The 20,679-nt window shown below is 42.7% G+C and overlaps 1 protein-coding gene across 1 annotated transcript in view; it reads right to left on the bottom strand.

The window, feature by feature from the left end:
* Positions 1-4,413: 4,413 nt before the first annotated feature.
* Positions 4,414-20,679, bottom strand: part of ADARB2 (adenosine deaminase RNA specific B2 (inactive)) — a 196,335-nt gene continuing 180,069 nt past the window's right edge. Inside the window, exons 8-9 of the mRNA XM_036760531.1 lie at positions 7,754-7,932; positions 4,414-5,193 (exon numbers count right to left, since the gene is read on the bottom strand). Of these exons, the coding sequence (XP_036616426.1) occupies positions 5,017-5,193; positions 7,754-7,932 (356 nt within the window). The 3' untranslated portion in view covers positions 4,414-5,016. The remainder of the gene's footprint in view (positions 5,194-7,753; positions 7,933-20,679) is intronic.

The following is a 20,679-nucleotide window of genomic DNA, read 5'->3' as shown; positions in this document are numbered from 1 at the left end:
AGGTCATGGTGTCATAGATGTAAGGGACTTTGGAGGGGACAAGTCCAACTTGACCATTTTGTGGGTGAGGAAACAAAGTCTGAAAGGGGATCTGACTTAGCTCGAATCAGACAGCTAGTGAGTGCTAGGGGTGAGATTTGACCTTGGGACCTCTGACCTGGCTGCCATTCCTTCGGAGTTTGAGGAATCTTGGTGATTTCTGAAGCTGCAGAGCTCAGACTTCAGGAGCTGCTAGAACCCAACTAAGGTGAAGAAGGCCCAGCAATCCAGGAGAGAACAATTTTACTTGGGTTTTTTATTCACTTAACAGAAACATTCACTTATCAGGTTATCACTGAGTGCAATTTACAGAACTTAGCGGCAAATTCACATTTGTAAATTCAGATTTCTTTGCGGTTTTGTTGTTGTTTTTTTGTTTTTGTTTTTTACAAATATTACAAATATACACCCATTGGTACAGTATTGCCATTCAGCCATGCTTTTATGTACATACCTTCGTTTAAGAATTACTATTGGGTAAGGTCCTTTTGCTTCAGAAAATGTTGAATGTTTACACTTAACTGCTGGGATGTGGTTGCCTGGGTTTGGGGTGGCTGCTTATTCTAAGGAACATTAGAGACCTAGTGCCTATGTGAGATGAAGTGAGGGAATTGGGGTTGTTGTCAAGTCTTTTTATTTGACAAAGGATCGTTCAGTACCCTGCATTTTAAAATAAGGAGATGCCTTATGAAGTTATATTTGACACCCAATCTTGTGCCTGAAGTCTACGTTTCCTTGCAAAGGTCCCATTGCAAACAAGAGTCTCCCAGTCAGTCAGAACCAGTTAGCCCCAACTTTTCAGACTGGCTAGGTATGCAGGACCAGGGGCAGTATTCTTTTTAGTCCTGAATTAATAAACCCCCTGGGAGGGCACCTGTCAGGGGTTATAGGAAAAAAAAAGGAAGAGTTCATGGTGGGGGACGGAAAGAAAGGAGAAGGAGAATAAAAAAATGGAAGGGCACATTGATATGGTGCTTTACAGTTTAAATGATCTCGTTTGAGCCTCACAACAACCCTGTGAGGTAGGTAGTACACTTTTATTGTCCTATTTTACAGATGAGTAAACTAAGCATCAGAAAGGTTCAGGTCACACATCTAGTAAATTAGGAGAGCTGGGATTAAAAGCTCCTATCTTCAGACTCCAGATCCAGCATTCTTTCCATTAAGTTGTGTCATGGACCAAAAGGATAAAGAGAGAAAAAGAGAAGGGATACAAGTGGTGGCAGTAGTAGAAAGCTAACAATTTCCCAGAGGTCTCTAGGGGGTCTCTCTCTGCTCCTAATGTATTTTTTCCTATAGAGTGTCATGCTCCTGTCTTAGGGATTCCCTGAAGAAATGTATTGACCGATGGATTATCCTGAGCAGTAAGCTGGGATGTAGAAATTGGATCCTACTGGAGAAACAAGGTAGAGAATTCGCCAAAGGTGTGTAAAGTGAACCCAAAGGAGGTGGTCACAGCAATTGGATGGCTCCCTCTGCCTCCCCTTACCCCTTCCTCCAAGGACTTTTCCTAACTTCTCATTAGTTTTGGTTAGAAAGTGTTATTTTTTGTGTTTTGGGCAGTTCAGACAGGAGGTGTCATTGGCAAGATTTCTTCCAGGGGAATCTCAATTACCCTAAATTAAAAATATCTAATTTTTTTTATTACAATAAAATTTAAACAACTTTAAGTTTTTTCTTAGAAAACAAATACTATAGACACAGCTTGAAATTTGTAATCTAAAAATAGGAGCTCATCAAAATACTGTAACTATTCTATTCTGGGCGTCAGTATACTATGTCTTTACTCCATATGGCTCTCCAGACATGGTAAATGCTATATATAGAATATATATTTTAAAAAAGCATTTAACTTTATTGATAACATTTCCTCATTAAAAGCAAATTATAGGGAAAAACCATGAGTTATGTGTTTGAAAAGTAACTCAGCTTGACATTTTGGGGGAACAACGGGACACGCATCACAAATCAGTAGCAGCATGACATATATATGTATATATACAGATTTGAAGAGAAGCACTACAATCAAAAAGGAAACAGAAATTTGAGATCTCAAAATCCTTTTGATGTGGGGGGGGGGGAAAGGGAAAACTGAAACTAAAAAACTGGATAATATACATGGGCCTATGAAGAATGGTTCTGGAGGTGGACAAACAAAACTGAGATGAGGGGTGCCATTTTGTCAGTGAAATGGTTTACAAGTGATCCCTCTGGCTTTGTGACTTCTGAACCTGGCAAGGAACAGTGTGTGAGGGATGCTTTCCTGGGACAATAAAGCGGTGCATGTTATGGGGTGGAAGATGTTAATATACTACGGAGACTTTAGCAACAGGTCACGTAGATCTGAGGAGGAATGCATCTGCCCTAGAACCAAGACCTTTATTTTCCATGTTCCTCAGAAACCTGTAACTTGGAATCATTGTCATTGGCAGAGCATTCTTAGCACAAAGTGACATGTAATTAGATGGTGAATTCAGGTGATGAAGAGAGGCAGTCTGGGTAATGCAGACCTTTTGGCTTTATTGTCCCACTCCCAACCTTTTGTTTTATTTTCCTTTCTATTATGGGGAGATGAATTATTCAAAATCTGATGCAACTAATTTTGCCTTCTCATTCTCAGAGCTACCTGCTCTGTTCCTTGAAAGCTACAAATTTGGGGGGCTGGAAGGAAGGCCAGAGGGAGTGGAATTATCCTTGGTGATGGCCTATGGTACCTGAATTTACCACCTAATTATCAATCCTTCATATCCTTTTGTGCCATGTAGAACTTGTCTTGTTGTACTGGCCTGAAGTCTCTAAGCTACTTAAAATCATGGACTACTGGACCTTGAAGGGGCCTCAGAGGTCATCTAGTCCAAATTTCTCATTTTCAGAGGAGAAAATGGAGGCCCAAAAGAGACGAATTCACTTCGTCAAGGTCACGTAGTGAGTTACTGGTACATATAGGACTTTGGAGACAAATAGAGAGTCATAGGCATCAGCAATGTAGGTGATTGCCTGTGACCCTAGGATACAATGATCTAACCCTGTGACCCTGAGTCTATGGGACATTAGTGCCTTTAGACACAACTCAAATCCAAACTTCTGCATGAAGGCTTTCCATCCAGAAGGGATCACCCCCTCATCTGAATTCCATTTGCATGCTACACCTCTTTTATTGCATTGCTAAATCTTATCATGTATTATAGTTATTTGCATACACATTTTATCTTTACTACTAGACTATAAGCTCCTTGAAGGCAGAGACCATTTCTTACTCATCTTTGTAGCTCCTCAATGCCTAGTGCCTGGCAAAGACTAGGTACTTCATAAATGTTTATTAAGCGAATGGATATATCTGGATCTCTAGCCTCTCAGGAAAACATCAGGACACAGGGATAGGGTGGTTTCTTGTTGGGTTTGGGGCAGTTCCATAGGATGAGGCAATTATTGTAGTACGTAGCTCCAGTTTTGGTTGCTTTTCCCATTCCACATTTTCCCCTATCTTGAAGCTTATCCTAACTCCCCAGGTACTATCCCCCATTCCCGTTACTTTGTTTTACTTTGCATATATTTTATCTTCACTTTCCTGTTGTACATGTTTTCTCCCAAGGAATGTTATCTTGAAGATAGAGACCATTTTGCTTTTAGTTTTGCATTTCCAGCAACCATCACTGGGCTTGGTATACAGGAGGTACTTAGTATAAATGCTGGCTGATTGCTTGAACTAGGATCCAGGGTCAACCAAGCAGAAAACTGCGAAATGGGCAGTTTCTTGTGAAACTGCCATCTTAGGACTTCCCTTCTCTCTCGTTTCAGTGTCCATCCTTTCTTGAACTATTTGCTACCCTTGTGCTGCCCCTTGGACTGAAGGGACCTCAGAGATCATCTAGTTTCTCATTTTATAGATTCCAGGGAACTGATACCAGAGAAGGGGAATGTCTTGCCCCAGTTCACATAGTTGAATTAATAGCAGAGCTGAGATGTTTTATCCATAGGTGTCAGTAACACAAGCAGCAGCTTATGACCCTATGATCCAATGACTATGCCCTTGCCAGGCACAGAGCCTCCCTACCAAATTGTTCCATCTTGAAAAGTTGTAAGAAGTCATGCTCCAAAAGACAATATTCCAAGCTCTCGGCCTTTTCTGAACCTTCCTTCAATACTTAAAATTTACCCATCTTTTCTCTAGTTCTCTTGGGTCCCAGCTCTGCCTTTTATAAAGTAACTGCTAGTTTTCTGATAAACTAATCACAGTGAGGATGTTAATAGGTATTAGATTAACATGTTACTCCTTTCAGGGGGATCTTTATTTTAGTGCAGACCTCTTGAAGATGCATCCATCTAGTGAAGTGACTCTAAAGGTAAAATTTCAGGTGTCTGAGCAGGCCAAATAAAGATGAAGTTATATGCTAGATTTGCCTTTACCAGTCACTCAAAAATCTTATCATGAAAGAGGGTCCATGGAGAACTTGTGCACTATAGTAGGGGAATTTCCTTTGGGTTTTGTGTTATCTCCACCCTTATAGAGGTGGGGCAACTAGAAGGGGGATTTATTCTCCACTTTTGGCTTGTTTGGAAAGTTGGGGGATGGTTGGGGATGTTGGTGGTACCTGAGTTCATTTTAAGCTGGGGTTAGTTTGGTACCTCTTTTTTTAAACTGTGACTATTACCCCAGAATCCTAGGTAGGAATCACACCCAGCATCATATCCTGGGGAAGAAATGGAAGGAACATGGCATCACTCAGTGGCACTGTTACGTATGCCAGACAGGAGTCTTGGCATTCACAACCATGGAAGGGTGTTGGCAATGAGAAGCGATGGTTTCCAAAGCCATATTTTTGTGCCTCATTCAAATACAGTACGCTTTGCTTGTATGTCTTTCTGGGACCTAAAAGGGAAAACTGATCAGCACAATCCCTTTGTGTAGCTCACTCGTCCTGCCCTGGCCTTCTCCACTTATTTCAATCTGGTTGAGTAGCAAAGGAGTCTAATGATTTATACAGTTAGTAGAAATTGGTCTTGCTCTGGGGGTTTCCTCACCCAGGTGCCCAGACCTGCTTTCTGAAATGCTTTAAACAGCTGCTGTTTAACAGACTGGTAAGTCTGGGCCACCAGCTTGGCCTCGCAGTACACTGATGGCGCATCTCCATGGCTTGGTATCCGTGTGCTCAGCTGTGAAACAGAAATCAGAGAGAACAAACAAATAAGCCAACAGAGTGGAGCTGGGGTAGGGGTGTAGGGCTCTTAACAGCTGAGTAATCTTCCCTATGAATTTCATAAGCAACAAACTAACAGGGATCTCTGCGTGTTTGCCCTTTTGAAAAAAAAACATTGTAAAATATTAAAGAGATAACTGTACGCGAGAGCTGTGCCTGGCAGGCACCTTTTTGGCAAGCCCACTGGTTCAAGGAGCCTTTGTTCAAGCAGACTTTAGTGCGATAAAAGGCTAAAACAAATGGCTTTCCTGCTAGGGTGGTAGGTTTTGGGTGATAGGAATGCGGTAGGGATGGAAGGAAAAAAAGAAAAGGTGGGAAGATTTTTTTTAAGCAGAGCCTTAAAAATAAAATAAGGGCTTTCTATTAACCAAATGACCTAAGGAATTCAGATAGTTTGAAACAGGATTTTTCCTTCTTTCAGTTTCAAGGTATAACGGCCAGCACCATGAAATCAGAGCAGGACATGGATTTAAACAGCAGGGCTGCTTGCCAGTATCCAGTGCTGAGAGGTTGGAGTGGAGGCATGGAGAGGGGGAGAGAAAGGAAGGAGTGGGAAGGGCCTTGGGTTAGTTATGGGCAAATGCTCATTAGAAAGTCAAACTGAGGTATCTGCCAGAAACAGTCTTTGGAGACAGAGACGTGTGTTCACAGTCCAGTATCACCCCAAGCATGTGCAGGAAAAGAAAGCATCTTTTGTTTTGTAGGAGGACTAAATCAATGACTCCCTCTGACCTACCAAAGTCTTAACTTAGTCGATCCAATAGTACATCTTTGACATTATGTGAAAGGAAAAAAAACCAACCGAACTCCAAAATGCCCTCAAAGCAGATACATGTTAATGGTTGCAAACAACCTAAATCCTGTAACTTTACAGGAAAACCTGCCAACAGATAAATTCAACACAGCCCCAAAGGCCTTGATTTTAGAGTGGAAAGAGGAACATAAAGATGATGTAGCCCTCTGGTCTCAAATTCAGGTCGCATACTGATCTGGAAGTTTGTGGTCCTCTTCTCTTTGCCCCATCTCTATAGAGATCTACAAGCAGTCCTGTCTTGGATCCTGGAGTTTGAGCTCTCTGATTTTAAAAAGATGATGAAGATGAGACCCAGAATTGAAGTGACCATGTTAGTGGCAGAGCTGGGAGTGGGATTCAGGCCCACCAACTAAAATTCTCATGCTCTGTCCCTTATACCAGGTCTTCCTTATGAAGAAATATGGGCCCTTAGAGGTAAGATTATTTTGTAAGTGACCAAAGGAATACACATTTAATCTATTTTTGCCCCTAATTTTTTTGATCAAAATGCTTATAAATATGTGGTTCTGATACTGCTTCAAAAATAATCTCTATATAATTAATCCTAATTGTGATAACTGACCAAGAAAAAGGCTATTGAAAAAAATCTGTCATAAAAATGGTTGATATGAAAAAGAGTTTGATTTTTGAAGGTACCGCTTGCTGGATTCTGGGTCTAATGAAGCTGATTTTCACCCGAGTTTGAAGTATTTTTTTTTCTCCTTTTCTTCTAGCAGGTACCCAAGTAGTAGGTCAGAATAGGGAGAGTCCTTGAGGTCTCTATTATCAGAAGTCTAAGCTACTTTTACCCCTCACCATTCTTGTAGAATGTCTAATGGGAAGGAGCTTGAAGTTTGTAACAGACTCTCTACTTGGCTGTTATAGTGCAGAGGCCTGTGCAGGCCATCTGTGGCCCACAAAACTCCCCAGTGCAGTCCAAACCACATTGAAACATAGTTCCTATATGATTTTAATGTGTTGATGTATTAATTAAAAATATATAAACGTGTGGTTTTCAAGTCAACAAATGGCCCACAGAGATCCTTATGGATGGTTTAATGGTCCCCATTTCTATTTGAATTCAAGACTAGGGGATTTGTCCATCAGCACATATTCTTCTTCCAACACACTGATTTAAGGGATTTGAAAAGAGAAAAAGGAGATAGCTGTTTTCCTTAAATATGCTCTCTGGGAGATGAGGAAGAGACAAAAATTTTTCTGTCCCTGTTGTTCAAATTCAGTGCTTGGGTGAGGAAAATGATGTGACCCTCGTGAGATGATTCTCAGGTCTCTTCCTCCGAGACTTCTGGACATGGTAGTGCTAGGGCAGTTGTCTTGTTTTCTACTGCTCTGGTCTGTGGGTAGCAAGTATGGTAGACAGTTCAGTCTGGTTGTTGGATAAAGTACAAAAGTACAGTTTGAGGGCTTCTCGGGGAAATTGATGGTTGTTTGTATGCTTGGAACCCCAGTTATACGATCTCAAGGCTCTAAAATAGAGCATTCCCTTCCTGGGGCATAATACACAATTTTGAAGGAGGGCGAGGATGGGGCATTTATATTGGTTTAGGCCATTGGGGAGAAAGGAAATGAAAACCAGAGCTGATCACATAGAGCAGTGCTCTCATCGTCACCTAAGCAGGAGTATTGGGCCTAGTATGTGGAGTATGACATTGGGTCTAAGGCTACCAAGTTTGCCTACAAAAAGGCAAATTGCATGGCCTACCTTTCCATAAAGTTTTGCCCAACGGGCAGAGAGCACGTGTTTGCAGAGCCTGGATGAGCTTCCACAATTTCTTTTCCCTGTGGTGGCATTAATAACCTCTAGGTCTGCATTACCCATAATCCAGTTCACGCTGAATTGAGGAGATTTTCCTGGCTGGCGCAGCTCGGCGTTACTCACTCCTGTCAAAAGAGAATAAGGCATCAGAATGTCCCTGGCCTGAAAAGGGGTTCCTAAGAATATAACAAGTAGGAAATAATAAATGTGCGGTGGTATGTTATACTGGGGGTGGTATGGTACATTAGGGCAACTGGATGGCTCAGGGGATAGAGCTTGCTGAGCCTAAGGTCAGAAGACCTGAGTTCAAATGTGGCCTCGGACACTAGCCGTGTGGCCCTGGGCAAGTCACTTAACCTCTGTTTGCCTTAATCCATTGGAGAAGGAAATAACAAACCACAAAAACCCCATGGACGATGTGGCCCACAAGGTCACAAATATGATTGAAGGGGACTGAACAACAGCAACAGTGGTACAATGCAAAGACCCCCAACTCTAGATTCAAAGGGTTTGAGTTCAAATCCTGCTTCTGACAATTATCTAAACTATTTATGCCACAAATCACTCTGAGTCTCAGTTTCTGCATTTATAAAATGAAGAGATTGAATTAGATGCCCTCTGTATTCATTTACAATTCTAGACTTATAACCCTAAATCTTGAAATAACATATAGTATTTATTCCTCATATTTACAACTTGTTACATGTTTAGATCACTGTTTTTTTTTTACCAGTTTTACATGGAAACCATCTCCTATGCAACAAATATTTATTAAATGCCTACTATATGCAATGCCCTGGCAGTACTAAGGCATGGAATGGAGAAAAGTCCAGGCGTACTAGGAGACTTAAATTCAAGTGGGGAGGGGAGGGAAAGGTGGGCATTATGTAAACCCATAAGTCTATTATAATAATTGGAGGAGGAGGATATGAATACTAAAAGTTAAGGGGATCAGGAAAGACTTCCTATAGGGGATGTTAGATGAGCTCTATCTTGAAGCAAATTAGAGATTTTCAGAGGCAGAGGTGGAGAGAAGATGCATTCCAGGCATGGGGCCCAGGCTGTCCAAAGACATGAGAGTGGGAGATGGAAATACTGAGTTTGGGAATAGTGAGTAGGGCAGTTTGGCTTAGACAAAGAGTACCTGGAAGAAGATAATCTAAAATGAGTCTGGGAAAGTAGACTGGAGTCAGACTGTGAAGGGTTTTAAGTGCCAAGATGAGGAGTTTTTATTTTATCCTGGAGGATGTCAGGAAGGTACTGAGAGTGACACCAGAAAGTGAGTATCAATATTTAATAGCATTTATTAAAATTATTATGTTGTATTTAGACTATAGCCATATTAATTTTATATTAAGTATAAAATTATTATATAACGTAGCCTTAAATGTTATACATCAAGGAGTTATAATGTGCTTGGCATGTGGAATTTAATGAATGCTTGTTGATTTTTGTTAATGTGTATGCTCCTTCCACTGATTCAGCTTCCATCCCTTTTATAATTTAATGGCTGCTCTTCCAGATTGGTTGCTACCAATCTGGTGTTGAGTTTCTGAACTCAGCTAGACCAGTCCTTAGGAAATGAACATAGACTTTAAGCCTTTCCAGATCTTGAGTCCCAGTGGCCAAACCTTCTAACATACAAGGATTATCCATGCAAAGATGAGCCATCATAGTAGAGACATTATTTTTTTTTAAAAAGGTTAATTCTTCTTATGGTTAATGATGTGAGGACAGCCTCATGCTAAAGAAATTTGAAAACAGTTTCAGAAAGCTTTGTACAGAAATATGAACAAAAACTATCTATCAACCTCAGGGATTTAGTACTGGAGGGGACTTCCAACGTAGTCTAGCATAACCCACCCATAACACATGAGGAAACTGAAGCACAGGTTCATTGAATTGTCCAAGGTAACAAGGTAGTAAAAAGCATAACTAGGGCTAGAACTTAGGTTCTCTGACTCCAGATCGTGTTCCTTCCATAGCACCACAATTGCTTAATGTGTCAGTTACCTCCATTGGTCTTATTATTGTACGAAGCATTCTGAGGATGGGGGCTGGGAAGGGTGTATAAAATAAGTGGAAGACACAGTTCTTGCACTCAAGAAACTTAAAGTTTATCTGGAGTGACAAGGCACGCATGCAATTAGTCAATGATTTAAATTGGTAAATAATTGTGTAGACTGCTGGGTGAAAGTATTACCAGCCTTGAAAGGCAAGTCTAGTAAGTGCAGGTTCCTTGCACGGACTGAAAAGGAGAGGAGGTGAGAACTAGGCTTTAGACCACTGACACCTGCTTCTGATATGCCCAAGTTCCACCCATCTGGTGATTTTACATGTCCTAATGAAGTAGTTAGGGGCTTCTGAAGCAGCCTGGATTCCCAACTTGGACTCGCACAGTCGTAATTCTTCTCATGTCTACCCCACTCGATGCTTGCGTTGGGTTTCTACGGCCCAGCTCAGGCTGGGGGTGAGCTGTCCTTCCCCTAAAGGAAGAATTGTTAGGTTGGTGCCGGCATGGACACAGCCTTTGTAACTTTCAGAGGGAAGGACTTAAGTGGGAAGAAAAGCAGGAGAGAAGAGAAGATCAGGCAGTATTTGGGAAGTAAGAAGGGATTTCCCAGATGACCAGGAGCCAAATGCTTTCAGGTTGCCACCTTCCTTCACATTGTGTCATGCAGACTGCTGTCTCCTTGCTCAAAGCCTCTCAGTTTTAGAGGCCTATAATAGACACGTCCCCTCACATCTCATCAGTCTCTGTACTAGTATTCGAACCCAGGTCTTCCGAGTCTATGTGCACTTTCTTCTACATCACATCACCATTGCTTCTGTGCCTGTCCTCCTCTGCCCAGGCGCTGTGTCATGCTGCTTGCTCCAGTACCGATTCCTTTATTTCTGAGTCTCAGCCTGGCACCCAGGCTGAAAAATTGCAGGATGCCCTTCCATGGGTCACTGTCCTGAGAAAACAGACCTAGGCTGCTATTATTTCTGTGGACTACTTTTCTTCTTCTTGAACTGATTTAGTGTGGCAGCTAGTGAGCCCTCAGAGCCGAAGAAGGGAAGCCGATCTGGCACGTTGGCAGCTGCTGACTGTTCTACTGGGCAAGAGCTGCCTTGTCAAGAGGAGCCAATCCCCGAGGTCAAGGATGACTAGGTATACTGAGAAGCAACTCTGAACTGCAGCCAGGCAAGGCAGGGGCCAAAAGAAACAGCCCTCCCCCTCCCCCACTCTGCTTACCCCTGTAGGGGTCAGGCCAGAGCAATGGTTCACAGAGCCTGGCTGTGCCATCTGGGTCCCTTAATTGGGTTTCTCATTCTGGACTGAAAAAAAATGAAAAGCTTGGATTCTCTGGGGTCAAATGCAGCCCTTCTCTGTGTTCTTGAAAATCCCTCCCTTCTTCCCTTCCTCTTTCTCCCTCCCCACCTTTTTTTCATTGCTGGGACACTGAATGAAACCACTGTGACTCTGGATTATGCCTTTCTCTCTCTGTGCCACTGGGAAGGGGTCCAGCTGCTCCTTTGATGGAGAGTTCCTTTCCAAAAAAACAGCCGCCTCTCTCCTTACAGCTGTCAGGTCCTCTGCCCCATGTGTTTGCAGAATAATGGAGGGGTGGGGAGGGGGAAAGGCAGGCATCCTGAAAGTATGGCAAGGAGGATGATGAAAGAAATGCCAGGCAGTAGGAGAGTAGGGGCAAATCCGTGGGGCATGGAAAGTATCCTTGCAGCTAACTTGCCAGGACTTTTTCCTTTGCTTGAATGATGCTTTGTTCTTTAGAGGGCTCTAACAGAGCATTGGGATGGGTTTTAGGAGTCTTGGGTTTGAGTCTCAACACTCAATATCTTGGGCAAACTACTAACTCTCTCAAAAACTCAGTTTCCTCATTAAGTTAAATTAGGATAATATTTGGATTACCGACCTCAGAAACTTGTTTTGAGGAAAATGCTTTGTAAATTTTAAGTTGCTACAGATTTATGACTTATTATTATTGCTCAGGGTTTCCAGGAACTAAAGGCTGTACACACATATTGTGAATTACTTATGTGAATCAAATATATTACATAACATTTTGTCTGGTCACACAGAGCTCCATAAGATCTATGTTACTATTTCCTGGGTCCTCTCTTTGCAATTTCTTGCCCCAATCATCCATGTTGTAGGAAATCTCTACCCAAGGATGATGCCCTGTGGACAAAATCCTGTCTGAATTCATTCTTCAGTGGGTAACATACTGCCAACCCATCCCCCAGATTCTGAACATTCAGTCGCCATTGTTCAAACCCTGTTCACCATCCTTCATTGGCCACTCTCTTAACACCCCGCCCCCGCCACCTCCCACTATAAAATGACCCAATTCTTCCACTATGATCTCAGGAACGTCTGATCTGCCATTCTCACTCCCTCAATCTTTGTGCATTCACTGAGACCTGGCTCCCTCCTTATATCATTGCTTCCCTGGCTGCCCTTTCCTGGTTATACCTTCAGTCATACACTCGACTCACTTGTCACGACAGCATTCCTTCATCACCATTGCCACTTCTAGGCTCACGGTCACCACCATCACTCAGTAACCTCTTATCTTTTGAGGCTCATTCAATACATATTTATTACTCAATCAAGATTCATGTGGCTATTATCTACTGACCCCTGGGATGTTCTTTCTCCCTTAATGAGCTCTGTTCCTCACTTATGGTCATTCTCTCCTCCACAGCTCCTTTTCTCATACCAGAGAACTTCAACATATATACATATATATTGATATTTCCTCAAATCCCTTAACCTCCCAGTTCTTTGATTCATTTCCCATGACCCATTCCTCCACACAGGGGTGGTCATGCCCTTGGTCTTGTCATCACCCTCAAGTGTTTCCTATCCATGTTCAGGAACTCTAAAATTCCCTTATTTGACCACAATCTGTTGTCATTCCACCCTTCCCTCTGTCTGGCAACTCTAAACCTTATTCTTTGTCTTTAGTGAGACCTATAATCTCTCACCCGTTTCAACAATCCGGCTAGCAGCTGCTGTGGGGGTGAAAGACCAACACAACCCCAACAACAAGAACACTACCAGCACGCTGCAAAAGCACAGGTTCTTTTGATCTGCTTAACTAAGGAAAGCTACGTGAAGGGGTTGACAAGCTTACTTTAATTCAGCATATAAATATCATTCACTTAGTTCAGGGGAAAAATCCAGCACCCTGAACTTCAGAATAAAATACAAACAAAATACAAACATCAACAGAAAGACCTTGTCTGATTCCAATCCCAATACATAGTTACCAGAGAGTCCCAGCATCCGGGTTACAAGCTGGAGGGGCCCTTAGCTACAGCTACCCGGAGTCTCCATCAACGCCATCTTGAGTGAGAGCCCTGTGCAAATGGCTCTGTCCTCCCTTCTTATAGGGCTTCAGACGTCATCAAACGTCATCTGAATGACCAGAACTTAGGCTGCTATGATTGGCTCTTGAGTTAGCCCCTCCCCTTAGGACCCTGGGAGGTTCACATCCACATAGGTTAGGTTAACACCTAATAGGGGTTAGAGCCTGGGGCTTAGCATTTAGTAAGACTTAAGACAGGCATGGCTCTGGAGTTAGCACCTCCCCTTAGCCAGCCCCACCTTGAGCCCCACCCCAGTCACCAATCCATACCCACATAGGTTCCACAACTAATAGGGGTTTGGGCCTGGGGCTTAGCACCTAGTAAGTTTCAATGAAATACACTGAATTACTCAAAGCAAACAAAAACCAAACTCTTCAAGGGCACTTGTTGAACCAAGTGCTAAGGAGCCCATTTTGCTTAGCAATACAACCCCTCAGTTTTTTCCTAGGTGATCCCCCTCTTCCCTTTCCCATCTCGATCCCTTAGCGAATCATTTCTACTCTACACTCTCCTGTCAAGTCCCTTGTTTTTCTATTTTATCAGCTATCTTGCTTTTCCAAACTCCTTACTTCTGTTGTTTCTGTTCCTATCCATGTGCTGCTGAACAGAGTTGGAGAAAACTGTGAAATCTCGGCAGTGTGGCAGGACAGTGGATAGAGTCTTGGACCTGGATCTAAGAAAACCTGAGTTCAAATCTGGCCTTAGACATTACTGGCTGTGTGACAAATCACTTAACCTCAGTAAAATGGGGGTAACAGTAGCAACTATTCTCCAGGGTTGTTGTGAGGATCAAATGTAATAATATTTGTGAGATGCTTAGCATGGTACCTAGCACATAGTAGATGCTTAATAAATGCTTTTCATTCATTTATAGAGAAACACATCTATATATTCTCTTAATTCCATTTATTAAAAGCCGGCTACATCAACAAACACATAAGGCTATAAAAAATCAATCAACAAAATTTATGTGTTGGGTTGATTTCCAAGTAATTATGTTATATATGAAACAGAATTATAAATATTTAATTAGGGCCTCAGGACTGTGGAGTTTCTCTACAGCCTTCAGCCGCTTAATCAGGCACTTAAGTTGAATGGTGGCAGAAAAAAATCACTGATTTAGGATCTGAAGACTTGGCCTAGATCTTCCTCAGACACCAAGGTGCCACGCCACTAACACACCATTGCTCTGTCTATGTCACTGGATGGTGGGAGATTTGAATGAGACGCTGTATGAAAGTACTGGAAGTGCTACAGAGACGGTACTCTTGTGCCCACACCCTGGGGCAAGGGTTCCCTCAGGATGGCTCTGTTCTGTCTAGGCCACATGGCTCTGAACCCTTTTCACTATAGCTGGAAACCAGGAAGATGATTCCAAGTTGGTAAAGTTCAAGGAAGTCAACTTACCCAGTCATACCTGGGAGGCCAGACAACCAAGGAGGTGGAGGATGGTTTTATAGGACTTTTCCAGCTTTAAGATTTGAGAAAATGAGACATTAAAATGTGGAGATGAATTCCACAGACCGCATGTGAAAAGTGCTCCTCATTGGATACGTTATAATGACTGATGGGTGTGTAGACAAATAAATAGGGTATACCATCCTTTAAAGTATCCCAGTTCCACACAAAGAGAATACATACTAAATGACTGTTGTATTGGATTATATTTAGGAAAAACCTCAGTCTATAAAAATACAATTACAAAAAGAAATAAATCACTTGGTGTAGTGATCATTTCTGTTGCTAAGTGGTTTATTGTAAAAGATTCCCCATAAGTTTCTTTTCACTTAGGAGCTTTCCTTGTGTATTTAAAATGCAATCCAATTAGCTAAAATTCAATTTACACGACACATCTCATCCCAAGAGACAGCATGGTGTAGAGGACAGTGAGCTTGCTTTGACATTAGAAAGACCTGAGTTCAAATCCTCCTGACATTATTGGATGTGTGACCTTAGGAGAAATTGCTTACCGCCACCCCCCCCCCCCAAACTCTAGGCAATGTTCTGAGACTATAAATTGATGAGAAGGTACCAATTTGTATCAGTAGAGGGAATTTCCTCATCTGGGAGTTCATTCTACCAATGAAATCACTATTCTAGTCACCATCCCTATCCCTGTTTCAGGAATATGCATATTGCATACATTGAAGTAACTTGTGTCATTGTCTGCCAATGAATAGGCTAGTATATTTCCAGACATGAAAACTGTATTGGTAGGTATCTTAGTTGAGAAATCATCCTCACCCCACTTCTGGGGCAGCTAGGTGACACAGTGGATAGAACACCGGCCCTAAAGTCAGGAGGACCTGAGTTCAAATGTGACCTCAGACACTTGATAGGTGTGTGACCTTGGGCAAGTCACTAAACCCTGATTGCCTCCAAAAAAACCCAAAACAAAAAAAGAAATCGTCCCCATTGGAGGTGGATATGAATGTAATGGTATGGACGGCTTTATCCATTTAGAGATGTTATTTATAAGGTTGTTATCACAGTCTCTTCAGTTGTCATCATTATCAAGATGATCTCTAAATAATGAAACAGTTAAATGATAACACAAACATAGTTGACTTCTATCCACTTATACAGCTGCTGCCACTGCTAACATACAGTGCTTTCTTCACAACAACGCTGTGAGATAGTTAACACAAATATTATCACTTCTCTGCTGGATTGCTGGCAGGTCTGTCTGCCTCAAGTCTCTCCAGACTCCAATCCGTTCTCCATTCAGCTACTAAAGTGATTTTCCTAAAGCTCAAGTCTGACCATGTCACCCCCGTACTCTATAAACTCCAATGGCTCCCTATGGCCTCCAGAATAAAATACAAAATCCTCTGTTATTCAAAATGCTTTATAACTTAGCCCCCTCCTACCTTTCTTACACCTTGCCCCTGACAGGTACTCTTTGATCTAGTGATGCTGGATTTCTGGTGGTTCCACAAACAAGATGCATCATCTCAGTTCTGCGCATTCTCTCTGGCTGTCCGCTACCCCTGGAATGTTTTCCTTGCTCCACTCCCACTACTGATCTCCTTGGCTTCCATTAGGTCCCAACTAAAATCCTTTCCTCCCTCCCCCCTTTCCTCCCTCCCCCCTTTCCTCCCTCCCCCCTTTCCTCCCTCCCCCCTTTCCTCCCTCCCCCCTTTCCTCCCTCCCCCCTTTCCTCCCTCCCCCCTTTCCTTCCTCCCCCCTTTCCTTCCTCCCCCCTTTCCTCCCTCCCCCCTTTCCTCCCTCCCCCCTTTCCTCCCTCCCCCCTTCCTCCCTCCCCCCTTTCCTCCCTCCCCCCTTTCCTCCCTCCCCCCTTTCCTCCCTCCCCCCTTTCCTCCCTCCCCCCTTTCCTCCCTCCCCCCTTTCCTCCCTCCCCCCTTTCCTTCCTCCCCCCTTCCCTTCCTCCCCCCTTCCCTTCCTCCCCCCTTCCCTTCCTCCCTCCCTCTTTGTTTTTATAGTGTCCAGCATGGTAGGAACCGAATAAATGCTTGTTGACTGGTAATTATCATCCCCATCTAGTAACTACCTGACACAGTATTTCAGCCCAGATTTCCTGGCCCTACAACTAGTACTCTTAGAGCAGGATCATCATCATCATCATCATCATTACCTTTCCTTGTATCCCACATGCTTAACACTGTGTTTGGCACATCGTAGGTACTTAATAAATGCTAGTGGACGAAGTCAGTGTCTTCTGATCTCCTGAGAGGGAGGAGTGTAGGGCTCTTGAGGGAAGAGACATGTATACCACTAGGATGAGTATGCCTTCATTACACTTGCTATCACCAATTAGCTTGTGAGTGTTCACAAAACTCCCTTCGATGACAGCAGCGATATTACCGATGCTAGGTGTTCGGCCATCTGATATGAGTGCAGTCCTTCACTGATGTGTTGGGGATTTTCTTAGTTCCACGAAAGGGGATCTCATACAAAATGATAAATGACTCTGTCTCTTTACCCTACACATCCCAACAATGCACAAGCTTGCAGGCCTGTTCTGTTAAGTAGTAGCAGGAGAGAAATGCATTTTTCATTTTCCAGCCTGTTAGTAACGTGATTCTCTGCTCCCATGTGGCTCATCATAATTTCAAAAGATATGGAGCAGAAGGACTTTGGCAGGAAAGGATTGTTTTTAAAAGTTGGTGGAAATTAGCTGTTTCTCATTATACCAGAGTTCAAAATGTAAGATGCATAGAGGTATGGACAATTTAAATGACATTTGAAAAGCTGAGAAAGGGTCACAGAAAGACTGAGCCTGTGATCCCTGGCATCTTTTTCACCTCCTTGGCTCTATGATTCTATGTGAGAAACAAAAGCATTTCAATATGAGCTTAAGCATAGACCTTATTTTGGAATAGGGTATGGGATTCTTTGGCTTAGAAAAGAGAAGGTGATAAGGAATTTGGGGTTAGAGACTATTAGTACACTGAAGGCAATGTTGCAAGGCTGATTTCCCCCAGAAGACAGAACTAGGCGTGAATTGTAGAATTCAGCAATAATTTATTCAATGCCTAACTTTGTTGGGCACTGTACTTGGTTACCTGGAGATCCCAGGACAAAAACAAAATACCTTCTTTCAAGGAACTTCCATTTTGTCAGGGAGACAACAGATAGACACATAAATAAATGAACACAACATTATACGTTATATATAAGGTGATTAGAAAGCATTTTTCAGGGAGATGCTGATGGTAGGGAGATAAAGAAAGGACTCGTGTAGAAGGTAGTGCTTGACTAGAGTCTTAGAGGGAATTAGGAATTCTTGAACTGAGTCTTGAAGAGGCCAGGGTTCGGGAGGGAGGGAGGGCATCCCAGGCATAGTGGACAAGATAGGCAAAGTCGAAGTGGTGGGAAAAGGAACATCACAGAATCATGGAATTTGAGAGTTGGAAGGGACATCAGTAGTAATCTAGTCTCCATATGGGATCTCAACCCATGGTCTAAGAAGAGCTGAAAGGGTTTTGAGTAGAAAAAGTTTAAGAAGCCCTGAATTTTGGTGTGCCCTAAACATGTAGGAATCTCTCCTCAGCCTCTGACTGGAGGTCTCCAAGGAAGGGGAATCTACCACTTACAGCCAGGCTGCTTTTTGTCATTCAGCTGTTTTCAATTGTGTCCAACTCTTTGTGACCCCATTAGGGTTTTCTTGGCAAAGACACTAGAGTGGTTTGCCATTTCCCTCTCCAAGACTACTTTTAGACGGCTCTAATTGTTAGTGAGTTTTTCCTGACATCAAATCTAAATTGCCCTTTTTGTTGCCCCCACTTTGTGCTCCTGGTCCTACCCCACAAAGCCAAGTAGAACAGATTTAATTCCTCTCCACACGAAAGCTCTTCGAATAGTTGAACACATCTATCATGTGGTCTCCTCCCCAGCCTTCTTTTCTCTAAAATAAGCCAAAACTCTGATGTCATGAACTCAGAACTAAACATGATATTCCAGATGAGGTCTGTCAAGGGCACAGTACAGTGGGATTATCACCTCTGTGTTTCTGGAAGCTCTGCCACTCCTAATTCAGCCCAAGATTCCATTAGCTTTTTGGCTACTGCATCATACTGCTGACACATGTGGAGTGTATGATCTGCCAAGAGCCCTAGATCCTCTTCAGAACAATTGCTATCTGTTCATGTCCTACTCATCTTATATTTGTATAGTTGGATTTTTTTGTACCCAAGTGCAAGACTTTGCATTTATGCTTATCAAATTTCATTTTATTAGATTTATCATAGAGTTTTAGCCTGTCCAGACCTGTTTGGATCCATACTCTGTCATCCAGTGTGTTAGCTATCCTTCCCAGCTTTGTGGCATCTGCAGACCTGATGAGCATGCCATCTATGTCTTTATCTAAGACACAGATAAATATTCAATTGCACAAAGCCAAATATGGGTCACTGGAGTGTGTGTACTCCAATGCTCCACTAGAAACCACCTGCCATATTGACACTGAACCATTGACAATTATTCTTTCCTGTGTAGGAAACAACAGGTAGTTAAGTTTGGCTAGAATAGTGAATGCCTGAGGGAAAGCAATGGGAATCGAGTCTAGAAAGATAGGTTGGAATGGGATTGTTGATAGTTTAGGTCAGGTGGTTCATGGTTCGTACTTGGGTAGAGATGCTGACCTCAGGGGAGATGGTGTGGTGTGGGGTGGAAATGGCCTGGAGGTGTGGTGAAGGCCTGGGTTTGGGCAAGAGCATTGCCAAAGCTAGCCCATCGGAGCCCAGCGTGACTCCAAGAGTGAATTCAGAGCTTCTAAGTGCCGTGTGGGGCAAGGACTGTCTTGCTTTCTTGTATTTATATTTCCTTCCAGTGCTTAGCACAGTGCCTGGCACAAAGTAAATGCTTAATATGTTTTCTTTTTATCTGTCTGTCACCCTTTCCCTCTTTGTCTCTGTTCTTTTTCTCTAATTTTCTCTTTTTCTCTCTCCGAAACTATCTCTTTTGCTCTTCCCTCGTTCCCTCCTGTCCTTTCAAATAAGGTGGATTTTTCTTTTTGTCTTTTTTTGTCTCCTGAACATTTTTTCCCATCCCATGTAATTAGCAAGCAGTAATGAGATTTTATTGATCCACACTCATCTTTGAATATGATTCTAAAGGCTACTTTGACAATTCCTTTTTTTTTTTTACTAATGCAACTAGAGGAAGGGGTAGAGAACCTGCAACCCTGTGGCCTTGAGGCCATGTGTGGCCCTCTCGGTCCTCAAGTGAAATCTTTTGATGGAATCCAAGCCAGTTCTGTGAAGTTTGGATTTAGTCAAAAGCAAGACAGTCCTTGCCCTCATGAAGCTTACCTTCTAATGAGTGAAGACAACATATAAAGGATAGCTGGAAGTGGGAACGTATCACAGACTACACCTCCTCCCCAGTGAAGCTTTGACCTCACTCTTAGAATCATGCTGGGCTCTGATGAGCTAGCTTTGGCAATGCTCTTGCCCAAATCCAGGCCTTCAAACCTGTTCTGTGAAGTTTGGAGGACCTGGAGGGCCAAATGTGGCCTCGAAGTCACCCCCGACAGAGGACCACCTTACTCCTTCCAGACTCTCCCGGGGGTGTTGTAATCTGCAGTTACCTGTAGCTTGATAGAGGTAGTTTCATGATCAACTTTGTTTTTTTCCAACTCTAGGGATCTTTGGCAAAAGAAAAGAACACTTGGCTGCAGTTCAGGGGAGGCATTTCAGTTTGTGTAATAGGTAAAATTCCAGACTTTTGAGTCAGGGAGACCTGAATTCAAATTCCCTCTCAGTGGCTTCCTGGGCTGAGGGACCTTGTAAGGTAAACCACTTAACCTTTCTTAGCCTTGTTTTTGGCATCTGTAAAATGGGGAAAATAAAGCCTTTAAATCACTGGGTTGTTGTGAAAATTAAAGGAGATATAAGAGGTGCTTTGCAAGGATTCCATGTTAGATACTATTCTTTTCAGGTAACAGTGGACAGAAATTCCTTGTTCATTAGTCATTTATTAAGATAAACAAATATGGGGTTAAGAGAGGAACTCTACTTGGAAGGTAGCAACTT

This window comes from Trichosurus vulpecula, chromosome 5, assembly GCF_011100635.1.
Source record: "Trichosurus vulpecula isolate mTriVul1 chromosome 5, mTriVul1.pri, whole genome shotgun sequence".
NCBI lineage: Eukaryota > Metazoa > Chordata > Mammalia > Diprotodontia > Phalangeridae > Trichosurus > Trichosurus vulpecula.
This window is presented reverse-complemented; position numbering and strand designations above follow the sequence as displayed.